The sequence below is a fragment of the Talpa occidentalis genome, unplaced genomic scaffold, assembly GCF_014898055.3.
Source record: "Talpa occidentalis isolate TD23 unplaced genomic scaffold, MPIMG_talOcc4v2.1 talOcc4.3, whole genome shotgun sequence".
In the NCBI taxonomy this organism is placed as follows: Eukaryota; Metazoa; Chordata; class Mammalia; order Eulipotyphla; family Talpidae; genus Talpa; species Talpa occidentalis.
The window spans coordinates 135047250-135066145 of record NW_023603184.1 but is presented as its reverse complement, the minus strand read 5'-3'; the positions used below and the strand labels follow the sequence as shown (position 1 = coordinate 135066145).

The window sequence follows — 18896 nt, the reverse complement described above, 5'->3', positions numbered from 1 at the left end:
TAAATAAATCTTTAAAAAAAAAGAAATAAAAGAATTCTTTCCATGCCCTCTTCACAGGGTTCTTGCTGCGACCTGTCTTCAAGCCCCTCTATGCAGATGTCTGAATGATTCATTAATTCATTGATTAATTTTCAGCCATGGGAATGGAAAGCATGATGGGTCTGAGTACTGGGTCATCAGTGCCAGGAAAGAGGACCCTGTGTCAGGGGAGGGCACAGCACTGGTGTGGAAGGAGGGAAGGGAGGGAGGGAGAAAGAAGGCAGGGCCTCCTTGGTGGCGCAAGGGGTTAAGCACAGCACCATGAAGCAATCCACAGCCTTTGCAGCACGAGTTTGATCCCCAGCCAGGCAGGGAGCTACCCACATGGCGCAGCAGACCTCTCCTGACTCACCCGCTGCTCCCCTCAGCAGTGTATTTCAGTAGATCCACCTGTTCTGTTCCCCACTCTGACTCTGGTGGATCCTCTCATCTCCCCACCCCCCCATCTCTGGCCTGCACCCCAGCTCTGTGTGCATAAATAAGTAAATCTTTAAAAAAAAAAGAAAGGAAGGGAGGGGCAAAGAGATAGAGGAAGGAGGGGAGCGAGGGAGGGAGTTAAGGCAGGAGGGAAAGACAGAAAGGGAGAGAGAATGACAGAGGGACGTAGAGGGAGGGAGGATAAGAAGGTGAGGGAAAGGATCTTAATTTAATTTACCGGATCCTTCTTTGGAGCGATCCCATAGACAGAGGAAGGGAAAGATCTGGAAGCCCAGTGGCCAATAGTATGGAATCAGAGGAGGAGGCCTTAGGTAGTCAAGGAGGTGGCTGGCAGTTTGTGGTCTTTTTGTTGAGAACTTTGACTGCTGTTGACTGGAGATTTTATCTCATCCCTGTCTTCAGAGATTCAGTCTTAATTGGTAACACCGGAGGCATCGTCTGTCTGTAGAGAAAACAGAAAATCCTGGAACTGCAGGTGTAAGCAGTCAGCCTGCGTCCTGGGTTTTTAGGGCTTTTTAGAATCTCTAACGCAAGGTACTCCGTGGTAATGAGGACCCTCGGGAAATTCTTGGTAAATAGCCCAGATGCCAGCTGGCTCTTTGCACCCACTGTTCCCGGGGCAGGGGGCCTGATGCTGTGATCCCCTTCTGTGCCCCTGGGTGGGGCTGGGGTGAAATCTGAGACTTCTCTCAGCCCACCTTTGGGGAGTATAAGCAGCTTGTGCTTCAGATGTAACTTCAGAGCAACCTCTCAAATGCCTGAGGGTAATGAAATATTTATCACCAGCAGATGGTGGTGGTGGGGGGCAAAATAGCCACTCCCCTTTCTTCAGAACCTTTTAGAAATCATGAAATGGAGGCTGGTGGTGGGGTTGAGGGGAGAGAGACAGGGAAGCTCCTGTACCTTCCTCTCCACCTTCTAGCCTCCTGGGCACAGACCTCAGGGCCTTTGCACTGAATTCCCTTTACACAGGCCCTAGGGTCCTTCACAGTCTCGTGTGAGGTTCCCGAGCTGCTTTTCCAGTTGTTTGCTTTAGGCTTTTCTTAGTTCTGGTCTCCCCACCTAAGGGTCAGCATTTTTGAAACAAAGTGGATTGGGGCCTCCCCGGTGGCGCAGCGGTTGAGCGCTGGATTGCGAAGCTGCCCGCAGCCTCTGCAGTGCCGGTTCGATCCCCGGCTGCTCCCCGGCCACCAGAGGAGGGTCCCACATGGTGCGCAGACCTCTCCTGCCGCCCGCTGCTCCCCTCAGCAGTGTACTTCGGTCCTTCTGCCTGCTCTGCTCCCCGCTCTGGCTCTGGTGAATTCTCTCACCCTCCCGCGCTTCTGACTGTACCCAGTGCTTGTATAAATAAATAAATAAATAAAACATGCCTCTATTAAAAAAAAAAAAAAAACCCAAAAAACAAAGTGGATTGGTGGTCTTGACTGGGTGGTGGTGCAGGTGAAAGGAGCAGGGACCAGCATGTCCCAGAACCCTGATCGGGAGCCAGGCTGGGTCTGACAAATCCTCCTGAAGGGGCTCACACCCTTACACACTTTCACCTGAACCTGTGTTTGGAGACGATTGATAATTGAATGATTTATGTTGTGATAGAACCTCACCTTTTCTATGCCCCAAAGAAGTCGAACAGGCAACTTGAATGGATAAGAACGTGGTGTGAAGGAAGGGCAGTGTGGGGCGCTGCCCAGCAGACTTGAGCTGCCCATGGACCCTTGGGGGGCGGGGAGCAAGGAGATGTGGGGGAGTCATTGCTCCCCAGAGGCAGAGGTGCTGGTTCTCTCCCTGCTTTATGTGGTCCCCCGGGGTGTCGGTGACTAGGCAGAGTCTGAGGCTCTGGGACTCCGGGAGCACTGCTCCTCATTAGAGCGGGCCAGATGGGGGTGAGCTTCAGGGGCACCAGCTAGCTGGAGCTGGGAGCACTTCTCAACAGCCGCGCTGACCTTCCTGCGGAGCTTCCTGAGAATCTGTAGATTAAGGATGTGTGGAGAGCGTTTTATGTTGGCTGGCGTCCTGCATGTTTTTGTGTGTGTGAGTGTGTTGGGGCGAAAGAGGAAGACAGAGAGGGATGGGGTGGGAGGGTGTAGGGGCAGGAATGGCCACTGAGCAGGTTTTCTGATCCAGCAGACCGGGCAAAGGAGGAGTCAGAGTCCTCAGGGGCTTTTGCAGGCTTGTATTGGGATTTACCCAGTACACAGTAGGCAGGGGTGCTGGGGGGCCGGGAGGCTGGCAGTTCTCCCAGCCCCCAGCAAATCCTCACTCTCTCTGGGCTCTCTGGGGTTCTCTCTGCTTCTCTGCTCTTGGCTTCTCTGCTTCTTTCTCGGCTTCTGCTGGCATCCCCGTGACGCCACCCTTAAAAAGCCCAGTGTCAGCCCAGGTGAATCCCATCTACCTATGCCCACACCCTACTCCGGGTGCCCGCCATCAGGCATGCATTCAGGACCGCAAGGATCCATCATCTATCCTGATGGCGGGAGGGCAGAAAAGCCTGACATTTTCCCTTACCCGACAGAGGGGGAGAGATTCGGGGGGGATTGTCCAAGGAGCCAGCTGTCATAATCTCAAGTCTTAAAAAGAAATTGTGATTCATGAAGCAAAAGGTGGCTACATTATTCACAGTCACACGGTATTACTGATTATTCCAGTACACACTAGTAGTTTCTGAGCCTCCGGCTTTAGGGAAGTTTGATGACGTTGGTCACCATGAGTTCTGTCCTTAATTCCTTTTGGCGGATTGGGATCACAGCTCAGCTTGCTCTGTTCAGCAAGTGCTTGTGCCTGCCCCTGTCCCTGCCTGCAATGTGGGATGGAGAAGACTGGAGACCACTTCTGCCTCAGGGGAACTTACCCGAAGAGGCAGAAGTTAAAGAAGTGAAACAAGCCTGGGGGAGATTGGCGGGGGAAGAAAAGAGCTTTCAGGAAAGTAGTCTTGGGGTTTGTTCCTGCAGAGGGACATTTGCTGCAGAGTTAGTGGCTGGGGTTTCCCCACCCCCACCCAGGAAAAGCTGGGTGCATTCAGGGTCAAGATGCTGGGAGGAGAAGCCCCAGGGGAATTTTCTGATTTGCTCAGGGATCACTTCACACATGCAGTCATGGTCTGAACAGACCTGTTTGTGTGGGTGCATCACCCTCAAGGCACTTGGGTATTAAGTCTTGTGACAGGTGGTGCTTGGAGACTCCCCATCTGTGACCTCACGCTGGGCAGACAGTCAGCTGACTGCTGCGCTGGGAGAGGCCAGCAGCTCTGCAGTCTTGCTCCTGTCTGCAAAGTGGGATAGTGGCCCCTGCTCTCCCCACCTTGGTGGTATGACAGGAGGGAGGCCTTGGGGAAGCCCTTGGAAAGCACAGAATAAAGGAGCAATGCTTTGTCAGCTGCAAAAACCATTTAGGCAAAAGAAATTGGAGTCAGTGACTTTCCTGTGGCGTCATCTGCTCTTTGGAATTCCTCTCTGTCTCAGCGTCCTCTTTTCTGTGGCTCTCACCTGCCCTCTCCAGCCTCCTCTGCACCCCTGCTCCTCAGGTCTAGCTGTTCCCCTGTGGTCCTTCTTGCTCCGCTCCCCGTTCTCAACGTGTATCTCAGATCCCATGGCGGGAGGGGAATGCGAGTATATTTCTCCCTCGTGTAGATCTGCAGTCCTGCCCTTGCTCCTAAGCCCAGGCCCTGACTTTTCTCTGAGCTTCCTGCAGGTCCCCGGGTCGGCCTTGGCTCTTCCATGCCATCCAGCTGAAGGCATCCCCCTCACATGCCGTCATCAGGGCTGCCACTTCCCCTCCTGATGTTGCTGGACCCATCTTCCTGTTTCCCTTCCACTGCTGTCTCCCTAGCCCACACTTTACTTCCTGTTCACCTCCATCAAGATTTAAAATCTTTCAAAGTGAGGTATTTGTTTCCTTAGCAATGGAACTTCATCCTCCCTGTGCCCCAGAGAAGTCTTCCTTGTCACGCTCACAAGGGAGATTTATGGAGAGCAGCTGCTCGGCTTGCGGTTGGTTGTGGCCTTCTCTGGTTTGCCTCCTCCTCCACTGCTCCCCACAGTGCCCCGACACTGACACTAGCCCCTCAAAAAGCAAGACATGAAAACCACCTCTTGTGACAGCTTCTAAGCCACCTCCATCATCCTTCTTCATTCATTTCTCTAAAAGCCTGATGAGGCAGAGTCCTTCAATAATGGTCACAGTTTGCTGGACGAAGCCTGAAGGCGGGGTGGCTGGACAGGCTGGAGCCCTCGGTGTGGTGGGGATGGGCAGAAGGCCTCGGTGTGCAGTGGGCAGGCAGAAGGACTTGGGATCCTCAACCCTGCGGCACTCAAGCCTCCACACACTGCGACTGCTCCTGCTGCTCCCTGGGAAAGGCCATGTGCTCCTTGGAGCTGGTTAGATGTCACCGCCTCCAAGAAACCTTTTTTGAGCTCCTTTCTCATCATAGCTCCTTCTCTGCTCCTATAACATTCTGTTTATACTTTTTAAAAATTTCACTTATCTCATTGTATTTTAGTCACACTAAGAACAGGGACAATGTTCTATTTATTTTCAAGTCAAAGCACAGCCCCTCACCCAGGATAGAGCAGGTGTCCATTCCGTGCTTGTTGAGCAACTGAGTCTAACGAATGAAGGAGCTTGACCTGACCCTTTATGCTCGCCTGGCGCGGCACAGACGTCAGTGGCTTCCCCTTGCAGGCAGAAGAGACATTCCTAAGAAGAGGCAGGCCTCTCTGTTCCAGGTTTTGTGGTGTCAGGAGGCCCAAGTAAAAACGTGGTGCTTCTGAGAACAGTGTGGTTAAGCTAAGTTCCCCCTCATTGCTCCTTCCTGTCCAGTTCCAGACACTGCACTTCTGTACTGCAGCTGTAGGGATTAAAGGAGACTGTTCAGCACCCCAGCGCTCTGCCCTCCTCCTCATTCAGGTAGCTGGCCTCCTGCTGGCCTGGGGTTCGAGACCCCAAGCCCCACTTTGACCCAGTTCTCACAAGTGGGCCCTTGTAGCTCTCCCAAGTCTGAGTCCTCCATCAGCAGCATGCCGGGCCCCTGCTATTCCAGCAGGAGCCTCTCCCTTGCAGACCTGGGCCTCCCTCCCTGAGAGGGTTCCCACTCCTGAACCCCAACTTGGTGACTGTGCTTTGCTTCCTTTTGCATGTTTTTTTTTTTTTTGTGTGTGTGTGTGTTTGTTTGTGCCAGCTTCTGAGTATCTCATGTTTGTTTAAATCTTTTTTTTTAAGATTTTATTTATTTATTCATTCATTCATTCATTCATTCATTCATTTATTTATTATACAAACACTGGGTACAGTCAGAAGCACGGGAGGGTGAGAGAATTCACCAGAGCCAGAGCGGGGAGCAGAGCAGGCAGAAGGACCGAAGTACACTGCTGAGGGGAGCAGCAGGCGGCAGGAGAGGTCTGCGCACCATGCGGGACCCTCCTCAGATGGCCGGGGAGCAGCCGGGGATCGAACCGGCGCTGCAGAGGCTGCGGGCAGCTTCGCAACCCAGCGCTCAACCGCTGCGCCACCGGGGAGGCCCTAAATCTTAATATTTGTCTTCAACCCACCTGTCAGTTGCTTTTTTCCCTCCTTCCTAGGTGCTGCCTGCTTCTTTTCCCTCCTTCCTAGGTGCTGCCTGCTTCTCAGGGCATCTTCTGCCTGTGCTTATTTGCTGTGCCCTCACATCACACCTGCCAGTATGTTTGCCACCTCGTGGCCCCGGGCATTCTAGTTCGGCCTCAGAGGCGGCCTTGCTCACCACCCAGGTGAAAAGCCAGAGCTTCTACACATTCCACTTTGCGCGCTTTCTTCAGCTCTTCACCATCATTCCACCCCATACTTGGTCTGTCACACTTGAGTGACCTCACCTGCATCTTAATGAATCTTCCAGATATACCCTTGACCTTTCTAAAGCATTCTCCACATTTAACCAAAGAGATTTTAAAACATGTAGTGCTCTTCATGCCACCTCAGAGTCCTGCTAAAAATCCTTCCAAATCTCAGCTTGTTCTGAGAAATAAAGACCACCATAGAAACATGCTAGGAAACGTGGCCTACAAAACTGTGGGTATCTTGCCTCATACACCCCTTCAGCTTCTTATTCACTCTCTGGCCAATGTTCTCTTTCTTGGAACACACACACCCTGCTCCCTCCAACCCCAGGACCTTTGAACACATTTTCTTTGCCTGGAACTTGGTTGTTGTCTTTCGGCTGAAAACTCAGGCACCCTTTCTTCATAATGTCTGCCTCATGCCTACCCCATGAGTTCTCACAGCTTTGTGAACTCCCCCTTCACAGCACTTTTCAAAGTTTTTAATTACATAGTCACATGGTCATTCATTAATGATCCTCCTCCCTAGATGCTAGCAAGTTCCAAGGACAGAGACCATTCTGTGTGGCTCACAATTTTATGGAGCCCTGTGATTAATACAGAGCCAGGGTTTCATACATGTTATTATCAGAAGGCAATAGACCCATGACTCTGCCTGTCCAGTTCCACTGAAGTTAACTGGGGCAATGTAGAAACCTGTCCAGGTGTGAAGGTCTGACAGTAGTCCCTCGATAAGTTAGTTTGACCCTGGCTGTCACCTTGTAAAGGGTAAATCAGAAAGTAAAGATGCAGCACAGGTTACTGGAATTCTTACTCAACTTTCTGCATTATGTATTGAAACTATTTAGATATGCATATTTACTACCTAATTTTCTCATTGGAAGGAATTTTTTTTTTTTTATAGAGGCATGCTTTATTTATTTATTTATTTGTTTGTTTTGTTTATACATGCACTGGGTACAGTCAGAAGCGTGGGAGGGTGAGAGAATTCACCAGAGCCAGAGCGGGGAGCAGAGCAGGCAGAAGGACCGAAGCACACTGCTGAGGGGAGCAGCGGGCGGCAGGGGAGGTCTGCGCGCCATGTGGGACCCTCCTGTGGTGGCCGGGGAGCAGCCGGGGATCGAACCGGCGCTGCAGAGGCCGCGGGCAGCTTCGCAACCCAGCGCTCAACCGCTGCGCCACCGGGGAGGCCCTCATTGGAAGGAATTTGATATTGATGCATCCCATTATATTCTAAATTTATTCTTTCCTTACACTTAGAGCCAGTAAAATACTTGTCTCTTTATGTTCATTGTGTTCTTCTTTCAAGCACACAAGAATTCTCCCTGCCATGGAATTTCATTTGTAGTTCAGTGGCCAGGTACTCTGTGCTAGAGTTTGTGTTTAATGCAGTAAAATTCCCTCTGTCCAGGTATCTGGTTACATCTGTTCTCTGCTCTTTTTAAAGTGATGTATTACTATGGGTAACTATTAAAGTAATTCAGATCTTAGGGCCTCCCTGGTGGTGCACAGGGTTAAGCACAGAATTATGAAGTTATCCGTAGCCTCTACAGCATGAGTTCGGTCTCAGCCTGCCAGGGAGCAACCCACATGGTGCAGCAGACCTCTCCTGTCTTACCCGCTGCTCCCCTCAGCAATGTATTTCCTCAGTCTGCCTGTTCTGTTCCCCGCTCTGTTTCTGGTGAATCCTCTCAACCCCAGTTCTTGTATGCATAAATAAATAAATATTTTTTTAAAAATTCAGATCTTTTCATAAGAAATATATTTATTTATATTTATTACATTATATATTCTATGATATATATTGTATTTAAGTTATATGTTACATACATGTGATATTTTATCCTGTAGGTATATACTGTATAATGTATAGGTATAATATATAATATATATATTACAAAGCCCTCATACCCCTTTTTTATACCACAGTAATAATCCATATTCCTCCTTTGGAGCCACTCTCGCGAGGGATGATGAGAAGAACCTGTGGAGTATGCCCCACGATGTGTCCCACACGGAGGCAGACGACGATAGAGTCCTGTACAATTTAATTGTCGTTCGCAATCAGCAGGCCAAAGACTCAGAGGTGAGCATGTTTTCAGGTCTCACTGTGTGTAAATGATAATGTCTAGGGGGGAAAAAGCAATTACTCAGACAAGCAGCTTGAAACAAAGAAAAGAATGAAGGATGAGATGTTTGACATAAAGTCGCTACTTGTAACTGGTCTGGATAGACTTGTTGATAAGTAAGTCTGATTTCTAATTATTATCTTCATGATGCAAATAGCACAAAACCAGCAAGGCAGTGCCACCAAAGAGTGTGGAGGTAGTTTATCATGTGAAATGGCTTAACCAGCCCATCTGTAATCTTTCCAGTTGTTTCTCAAGCCACAGCCTGAAGACTCAGGCTGAAGACTGAAGGGTACTTTGTATTGTAACTAATTCTGAATGAGTGGGGACTGAATTCTAGCACAAAGGGATGGGTGTAGGAAAATTAGAATGTTGCAGAAGATAGGGGTTAGTAAGAGAACAGAGCAAAAGAGATACTGCATCATTTTTGTCCTACTTTCTTTCAAAAGTAGTGTGATTATACTATATGTAATACAATAGAATGAATTATGACTTTTACTTTCCAAATTATACAGCCTAGTGCTCTAACTTCATTAGCTAGCTCTGAGCAGATGCCTGTGTTAAATACAGAGTATGTGCTTCTTTGCATCAATACCTTACAATTGAGAAGAAGAATATATGTTATATTACATATTAGAACCCTAGGCTTTGGGTCTGAAGAGAAGCATTGGAGTGCGTAGTGGGGGCAGAGTGTCATGATAGGGGTGTCATCTATTCCTCATCTAGGTTTCTTCATTTTTGCTGATTAATCATCAGCTCCTTTCCCCCACCTCCACAATATGCTTCAGCAGGAGTGATAACTTATAGAAGTGTTATATGTCTGCTCCTTGATTCTGGTGTGGCTTGGGTGTCTTCAGGGGGTTAGAGGGGGGTCTGGAGGATCCCAGTATGGGGGAAGGGCTGACAGTTGCCTCATGATCTTGAGACCCGGGGGACAGCTGGATTGGAGAATCCACAGTGGCTGTTCATGAGCATCCTTCCTGGAGTGTGCTGTGCTGGTGGGACCCCTCTGCTGGATATGCATCACAGGGCTGTACCAGCTCCCTGGTGACTGTACACCCTGCTGTCTCCGGCTTTCTGACTGGTAAAACTTGAGGCACATCACAAGCATGCTTATGCCAAATCAGTTGCCCTTTGCGAGTACAAGGACAGGAATGTGTGACCTTGTCATCCTGCCTTGGGGAGAGTCAGTCCTTGTCCTGCTGTATGGCATTGACGGGTTAGGGTTTTTGCTGGTGTGACACCAGCTGGTTTTCTTCTTGTCCTCTCCATGCGCCTCTGTGTTCAGAGTTGTAGCAGCATTAGGGAGGGCAATAATACAGAGAACACCCCCATGTCTGGTTTTCTGTCTCTCTCCAGAGAGAAAGCTGTGAAAGGGGTTTGAAGGGGTCTCTGGAGCCCAGCCTGGCTGCTCCCTCTGGAGGCGTGCCTCCCTCTCTACCCTTTGTCTCTGCTTATAAAAAGAGGTGGAAACAGAGTTAAAAGCACTGTGGATAAACATGGCATCCGAAGTGAACTGCTGTGTCATTTCTGTGCTCTTAGGCTCTTAGGCTGTGGGAAGGACCATCCCCAAGATGTTTTCTTCTTACCTCAGAAATGAGTCTGGAACCGAAACTATCACACCAGCAGAAACCCTTATAAGGAAGTCTGGCACTCAAATAGATGTGATGATAATTATAGAAGAAATATTTGAAATATTTCTGTTCATGTTTATGCTTCTTTTTTAAGTATATATATATGTACTTAAAATATATACACATACACAAGGTATATATGTAATATATATGAATAATTTTCACTTGGTTAAAATTTTCTTACCTTTTCTTCCAAAAATTTAAAATGCGTATTGAAGCATCTATTAGTATATATCCATTCCTTTCCCCCACAGATTGGATCACACATTACATTCTGTTTCTATGCTTCGCTTCTTTGCATTTAATATGTTTGCCTATGTTTTCATCCCAGTGTGCTTTGGACTTACTTATTGTTTAAGGGACTTTCTTGTATTCTCTTGCTTGGATTTACCATCATTTATACCACCAGACCTGCTTGGTGAATAGATTACTTCCTGGTTTGCAATGATAGTTATAGTAGTTTATCTGCTGGTAGAATCAAGCTGCATGTATATGCTTGTGGGATCGTCTGTAGTTTTGGAGTATATGCAATTAAAATATGCGCATTAACAGTGCTTCCTTCTGGGAAAAACCCAGGAGAAGCACCTAAGGTTGCAGACTGAATAGTGTAGGCATCTCATTGTTTAAGGGGAGTAGCTGCTTGGCCCCAGTAGCCATTTGTCATGCTAAGAATTGTGGATGTAGAAGTGCTGGAATTTCTAATATTTTAGAGAAACTGAAAATCCAAATTTACACATAAAAAAGTTTGGATTTTTAGATAACTCATGTTAAAAAAATGCCAGGGAAACAAAAACATGTTTATGGGCTACTGCTATATGAGGCATGTTTACCCCAAGAACTACAATTTACTTTTTGTTGTGATTTTGTGTGGTGTGATGGAAAAATAAACTCACCATTAATAAGGTAGGAGTGGGAAACTGGTGGGGGCTGTTTTAAGTTTGAACAAGTTCCATTTCTATTAATGTTACTATTTTCTTCTTCATATAGGTAACATTGATATAAATTTTAATGACACAGAGGACTTTGATTTTGATACTATACTTGATCTTAGCCAAAAGGCCGAGAAGCGATGGGGACTTTGATTTGGAAAGAAAACAAATTCAATCTACTAAGATCAAAGAACCCTGGCTACTTTTGCATAATGCAGTTTAGAAGCTCAAACAAAATATTAAGGAAAACCAAACATTGTGCTTTTCTTTGAGTAGTAATAGCATGCTAGGTATGTCCAGATTTGAAATTTTCTGAAAAAAGAAAAATAATTTCAAAACAATGTATGTACTACCTACATTCCTCTTTTGAATTTGATGCTGGTGGAGGAAGGGTTACAAACAGGTAAATCTAAATGTGCTGTGTTCTTCCAAATTGAAAAGAAAATCAGAAAGAACGATCTATAAGAGAACAGATAACTTGCAGTGAGAATGTAGAAAGTAACATTTAATTTAATAGACTCTATTAAATCTGTTTAATCTAAATGAAATAATCCACTTTCATTTACATAAAACTGATGGAAAACAGACTTCTAGCACAAGAAATGATGTATATGCAGATCTCCAAGTAATGGAAAAATGACTGATCCTGTCTTTGAATGATGCCATAAAATAGCATGTATGTTTGATTTGAAATAGTAAACAACCTCAAAATCATGTCACAAACTCACTCTCTTTATATTCATTCGTATTAGACTAGTAGGACTTCACAGAACATTGGTCTAGGGAACTTAATAATAGTGAAACAGAAATTCATCTTATTTATTTGTATAAAGAATTCTAATCAGGGCCTCCCCGGTGGCACAGCGGTTAAGCGCTGGGTTGCGAAGCTGCCCGCAGCCTCTGCAGCACCGGTTCGATCCCCGGCTGCTCCCCGGCCACCGGAGGAGGGTCCCACATAGCATGCAGACCTCCCCTGCCGCCCGCTGCTCCCCTCAGCAGTGTACTTCGGTCCTTCTGCCTGCTCTGCTCCCCGCTCTGGCTCTGGTGAATTCTCTCACCCTCCCGTGCTTCTGACTGTACCCAGTGCTTGTATAAATAAATAAATAAATCTTAAAAAAAAAAAAGAATTCTAATCATACTGAAAGATCTTGTCCTCTAAGATACAAATAATAATGTAAACTTTGCCAGGCACTGTTCAGCCTCTTTATGAATATTAATCAACTCAATGAAGTAGGTGCCGTTAATATTTTATTTAAAAATGTGTCCGGGGTCACACGACTAAAAGTGTAGCAGCCAGGCTTAAATCTGAGCTGTGTGAACTCAGAAACGTCATATACGATGGGCACTGTGACTGAATCATGAGAGGAGAGGATATTGTCTGTGTGAGTCAGTATAGGGTTCAAGTACATGAGGGGAGTCTCTCCAAAGCTTATTCCTGTGAGAAGTTGATGCCAGTGCTCAGGAAGGCATCCCACACGATGGGCATGAGTGCAATGATGGCCTTTCTGGAGCTCTTCCTGGTTGGGAGGAACACGTCTTTCCCGAGTTAGCCTTTCCACAGTAGCTGCAGCCAGTTCGGCCTCCTATCCTGGGCTTCTGTTTTATTAGCTTCAAGATATTTTTTCTTGCTCCTTTCCTTCAACTTTTCACTCTGTTTAGTGTTCTCTGACTGATGGTAATCGGTGGTTCAGTAATAGTTCACTAGGAGTTGTACATGGCTTCAAAGTTATTTTTTTTAAATATTTATTTGTGCATTCAAGAAATGGGTTACAGGCCAGAGGTTTGGGGGGTGATAGGATTCACCAGAGACAGAGTGGGAAACAGAACAGGCAGATCTACTGAAATACACTGCTGAGGGGAGCAGCAGGTGAGACAGGAGAGGTCTGCCGCTCCGTGTGGGTCACTTCCCTGGCCCAGGTCAAACTTGTGCTGCAGCGGCTGCGAATAGCTTCATAGTGCTGCGTCCTAACCCCTTGTGCCACCAGGGAGGCCCCATGGCTTCAATGTTTTACTTTGCTAAAAAAAAAAAAGACTTTTTTTAAAAGATTAATTTATTTATGCATACAAGAGCTGGTGTACAGGCCAGACGTGCAGGAGGGTGAGAGGACACAGCAGAGACAGAGTGGGGAACAGAACAGGCAAACTGACTGAAATACACTGCTGAAGGGAGCAGCAGGCGAGGCAGGAGAGGTCTGCTGCGCCATGTGGGTTGCTCCCTTGCTGGCTGGGGATCGAACTTGTGCTGCAGAGCCTGTGATTGTTTCATAGTGCAGTGCTTAACCCCTTGCGCCACCAGGGAGGCCCAAAAGTCATATTTTTGATTGAGAAAATGGAAGCTAAACATCAAATTGTTCTCATAAACACTTAAAAATACCATCTTGTTTCAAAATAGGTAGCGTTTATTAGCATGATCAGTGCTAGAAATTCTATGCTTACTTTTAAAGTTACTCTCCTGGTGAGTACCTGCCACCTTGTCCCGAGTAGGCAGTATTTATATACAGTATTTATATCCCCACAGTATTTATTCACTAGTATACAGTATCTCTAATTCTGCAGCATTATATACTAGTATACAGTATTTATACTCCTACAGTATTTATACACTAGCAGACAGTCTCTATACACTGGCAATGTTTATACACTAGTAGAATGCTGGTGAACACCAGGTCTTTGTGTAGTTTGAGTGATCCCTGAAAACCATACTCTACTGAGCCCTGGGGAACTGTAAATATTACTATTTTTTTCAAACTATAAAGACAAAATATAAAATGTTCCTTGTTTAAAATTTGTTTGCTCTTCCCTATGTTTCAGGGTTCCCTATGGGCAGAATGTTGCCAGGTATGGTAAACAGTTCCCATAAAATGTTTAAAATCAAGACAGCTTTCCCAGGGGTTGTTTGTATTGTCTGGGTTATATACTTGGCTTGTTCTATCCCTGGTGCTAAAAAAAAAAGGACAAAACAGAGATGAGTGCAGTGATGGGTTGGAGGAGTTGAAGAAGGAAAGGAATTGATCCTGTTCCAGCCACATGGCTCTGAAGACTTGAGACAGGAGGTATTCCAGCTTGGCTCTGCACCAGTTTGTCTTAACAGGAATTGGATGAGACCTGTTCTCGTAGGGCCATCTGATTTTTCTATAAATGGGTGAACGCTGGCTGCTGTTGGAAATTGGACAGCAAATTGTATAGCAAGCATGAAAGAGCAAATTAACAGTGGAAAACTGAAGCAATTCTCTAGAAAAGTCTGAGTTTCTTCAAAGACCTTTTTCTTTGGGTACCAGAGGATCTGGAATGTTGAATGCAACCCTTCTTTATTTTACATTGCTAGTGATTATTTGGGTGAGAGGGAAAAGAGTAAAACCACTCATTAGGATATTTTGATACAGATTAATACTAAAGAGAGTGGGATCCTCAAAAGGCAAGAGTCTTTTCTTGATAACGCTAGCTACAAGGAGAAATGAGCTCCTAACTCAGGGTTCAATGCCCTTGATTATGGAGTGGAGAAGGAATGCTCGAAGATTGAGGACTTAGGGTGGAGAATGATTTTCTTTGTCCATTTTAAATGTGAACAGAAACAGCCAGGTGGTAAATAAAATAAGCTTATAGGCATAGAACTTTGTAGAAAAGGACATATGACTCCATCCAACTTATTTCCCTCTTAATAATGTGTGATTGTTTTTATAAAAGTATCAGAGCTGTTTTCATATCTAGGATTTGATTCAACAAAAGCTCACATTCTGCCTGAAATGTCTGTTTATTGGTTAATTGTATTAAAGACGATGTGTCTAATGCTAAATCAAGCAGGTTGGATTTGGAATTAGGGTGTTGTCAGTTCTTCGTACAGCCAGAAAAAGCTAATATTTATTAATCTTGATGTTAATTTAGTGTCAACAGAGTAGGAAATTATTTTCTGTTCCTCCTAGATCCCCCATCTCTTAATAGGAGAGCTAACTAGTTGATCTTATCGTTTTGTTAGAGTTCCCACTTTCACATAGTAGGGACCCACTTCCTGTTTCATAACTATTCATAGGTTAATGTGACGGGTGTCTCTGTGGGGGAGACTGACTGGTCTTCATATAAAGTGCACAGGCCTCAATACTGTGGGTGGAGTCACTTTAGCCCACTTTAGATCTGGTGATCAGTTTTGCAGGTCCCTGTACTTGAATTTTTTAGGGGATCTGGAATTATTTGAATTTAGGGTGTATGTTAGAGTTCTTCAGAGAAACAGAATTAATAGGATATGTCTGTCTGTCTGTCTATTCATCCATCCATTCATCCATCCATCCATCTATCCATCCTCTGTCATCTAATGTAAGATGTATTTATTTTAAAGAATCAACTCACAAAATTGTGGAGATGTGGTGAATCTAAACTATAGAGGGAAAGGTTGGCAGGCAGGAGACTCAGGGAAGACTGTCCACAGACAAGTTTGCTGGCGGAATTCCTTCTTGCTCAGAGGAGGTTAGTCTATTCTATTAAAACCTGCAAATGATTGGGAAGAGCCCACCCACATTAGGGAGGGTAATCTGTTTTATTCAGATTCCGCCAATTTATATACCAACCTTTGACCAATGTTTTTTGGCATTGTGGTCCAGGCAAGTTGACAGATAAAGTAAGCTATTGCAGGGCTTTTACTGACCCAAACCCAGTTCACCCAGATGCATATAGCCTTCAGTGGGCTGTAAGCTTGGCAGAGTCAGTGCTGTGTTTTCCCTATAATAAAATCTGTAAGGGAAGCCAGTGACCAGACTGGAAGGTGCAAAGGAATCAAACAGCAAGGACACTACGACTGACATTGATGGAGCACTGACTGTGTCCAGGTGCTTCTCTAAGGACTTTGCGTAGACCATGCAGTTACCACTGGCCTCCAGACATGGCAAGTGGGTGCTTTCATCTCCAGTATAGAGTTTTCTTATTTGGTTCAGACACCCTGCCCCCTTGATGGTGGTAGATAAGGTTTCTGAACATCATCCTAGGTCAACAGTACCTTCAGGAAGTGGATATAAGCAGGGATTTGGGAGGGTCAACATCAGAATGTAAAATCATGGGGAATCCAGAATAATGACATTGGATGAATCTGGGGCTGAGAACCAGAGAGGTATTGCAAATTAAGGCTCAACTTGGAAGTAGCTAGACAGATGCCTCGACACAGCCAGCAGATTAGGAGTGGAAGGTAGGGAGCTCCAGACACTGCAGTCCCAGTAAAACACACAGATTATTGCAAATAGCAACCTAATGTACTGCCAAAGCTTGGTGAGTATGATTATCCCATTTTTCTCCTAGGAGGCCTCTTGACTCTTTTCCCAATCAAATAATGTCATCTCTGTTGTTCTTCGATAGCTACACTTCTTCTGTTGCAGGCTTACTCATTTTCTTGGTTTATTATTTCATAAATAAAGTTGAACTGAGGGCACAGAAATCAACGAGAGTATTGAACTTTGAGGAATCTTTGCCCAAAATGACCGTAGCATTATTTAGTAAAGATCTACATTTTTCTTTTGGCTGAGACACAAGAGAAGCCCGGTGGAAGTGGTTGCCCAGAATGGTATCCCTTGTGATCAAAATAGCTCAACCGCTTTTCATCAGTCATTGTGAAATTCTTTCTAAGGTCGAGTAGTCTAGATCTTGAATCTAAATGAAGTCAACTCATCCAACAGTTTTGCTATTGGCATTCCAGCCTATGGGTTTTCTCACATTGTTAAACAAAGATATATGTTCCGTGTCACAGTGTTTTGAAAAGTAAAAATTTGAAAATAAAAATATCCACTGAAAGTACTGGTTATAATATAAATAGCTATACTAGTGAATGCTATTACAGCTTGAATAACAAGATTTATAGGTATTGACTTGCAAAGATAGTGAATTTCCATGGGTATTGTAATGTTGTTCCTCTTAGGTAAAACATTCCCTTTTATATTGTATAAAAACATATATATGTTATTAAATAGTGATAACTGATCTGGTAGGTGACCTATAAAGTTGTTAGCTTCGGTGACCTCTGGGAAATAGAAGAGGTATAGGGTGAGAGTCTTACTTTCTCTGAACCTGATGGTCACCTGTACTGTTTGAAAACAATTTTATATATAAAATTGAAATATATATATAGAGCAAGTGAAATTCTCATATAAAGTGAAATTCATGTAAAGTGAATTTCCTATAAAGTGAAATTCTCTCCCTGTTATTTCACAGCACACTTTGTGGTGGCTGTTTCCTAGAGTCTTTCTAAGCTGCTGTACTTTATTTTATTGTGGCTGTGCTGGAGAGATGGAAGGGGAGAGGAGAAATAAGGAGGGAGGGGATGAGAGAGAGAGAGAGTTAGTTTAGGGGAAGCTGCAGCAAACTTTGAGGAATCCTGCCAAATTGGATTGAGGCAGAATATGCATGAAGCAGTCAGTTGCTATTTATCATTCCAACATTATGAGAGTCTTCTGATCATCAGGCTCTTTCTCAGGGGCTCCTTCCCCACTGTCTCCCTGTGAATTCATATGGTATTTAACAGAGCGTTATTTGTTGGCTTGTTCACTGCCCCCTGCACCCAAAGCCACCCCTGCCCTTCCTTTGATGGGTCTCACTCATCTTGGAATAACCTAAAATGACTCTTAATTGTGAAGAGCCCAGGAGAGCTCCGGATGCTGGTGCACCGGGACTTCAGGATGTGATGTGCTCAGCTGGGAATTTGGAAGGATGATGAGGAGGGCTCTGTGAGAACAATTACGCTTGCTTTCTGATTTTGATTGAACACATGGGGAAAGAGTAGAAACACCAGTTATGATGGGGGCCTGATCTACCAAATCAAAAATATGGAAGGGGCCATATTTTTCTTGCTATGAAACCACCCTTCCATTTGGATGCCATGGCACTGGGGCCTGCTGTCACGTAATTGCTACACATGCTATTTACAGTGCAGGAATCAACTAGGCCACGAGAGGATTTTGCTATAGAAGAGGCAGACCACGTGACTGATGAATACCACACCCCCCAGGCATACCCGCTTGAAATAAGTGTCAAGTTTAATTACAAATTAGGCGAGGTAAAGTCTGCGCCCAGCTCTTTTAACACGTTGTTGTCATTGCTGTTATTAAAGACTTAACTTGAAGCAAATGTCAGTGGGCTGAATCAGAATTAACCTCTTTCCTTCTTCTGTGTATAATGGGGAGGAGGAGGCCTCAGGCATGTGGGAAGCTCTGCTTATGCCACAAGTCTCTGGTCCTGGCAGAGGAGGAACCAGAAGATCCAGGTGCTCTTGTTGAGTCACAAGGCCCAGCTACTGAGCAGGTGACCCGGCAGGAATGTGTGCAGAGTTAGCCTTTCGAAACACAGCTCAAATTTGTTTAGACAACTGAACGCACCTCAGTCTGTTGGCTCTTGCTCTTTATTTTTTACTTTTTTTGAGAGCCTTAGTGAGTTTACCAGAACGTTTGAAACTGGGTCCAAGTGGTGGTGCTACCAATCTATTTCAGTTTATCATTAAACACAGGACCTGCCTCAGGGACATGACCCTTTAGCCATTGGCCCTGGGCTTTTCCCCAGCAATTACTTAACACTTGGGGAACTCTGAGGAAAGCTGGCAGTGGGAATGACACTTATAAGAAGAAAGAGACCTTCAAAATTGAACTGCAGAGAGAATGAGTAACCTCCTGAGGTGCACGGCTGACCATTGCAGAGGTAGACTTTGAGCAAAGTCTAGCTTCACACTCCCCATACTCCCATGGTCTCATGCTGTGGCCAGGCTAAGCCCAGCTATGACGGGAGGTCACAGGAAGACAGAGGATTCAGCCATCAGAGGAGCTGGGCAAGAGTTTTCAAAAGCATTGACAACAGAGGTGAATCTGAATCAATGATGAAGTTATTCAGATAAAGGCAAGGGGTGGGGGTGGGCACGCAGGGGAAGGGTTTGAGTAAGGGACCAAAAAAAAAAAAAAAGAG

At 45.4% G+C, this 18896-nt stretch overlaps 1 protein-coding gene and 1 pseudogene across 1 annotated transcript in view; one reads left to right on the top strand and one right to left on the bottom strand.

The window, feature by feature from the left end:
* MREG (melanoregulin) overlaps positions 1 to 18896 on the top strand; it is a 46526-nt gene that overhangs the window by 7450 nt on the left and 20180 nt on the right. Inside the window, exon 2 of the mRNA XM_037521893.2 lies at positions 8211 to 8367. Coding sequence (XP_037377790.1) covers positions 8211 to 8367 — 157 coding nt within the window. The remainder of the gene's footprint in view (positions 1 to 8210; positions 8368 to 18896) is intronic.
* Positions 11027 to 11115, bottom strand: LOC119256496 (U2 spliceosomal RNA; annotated as a pseudogene).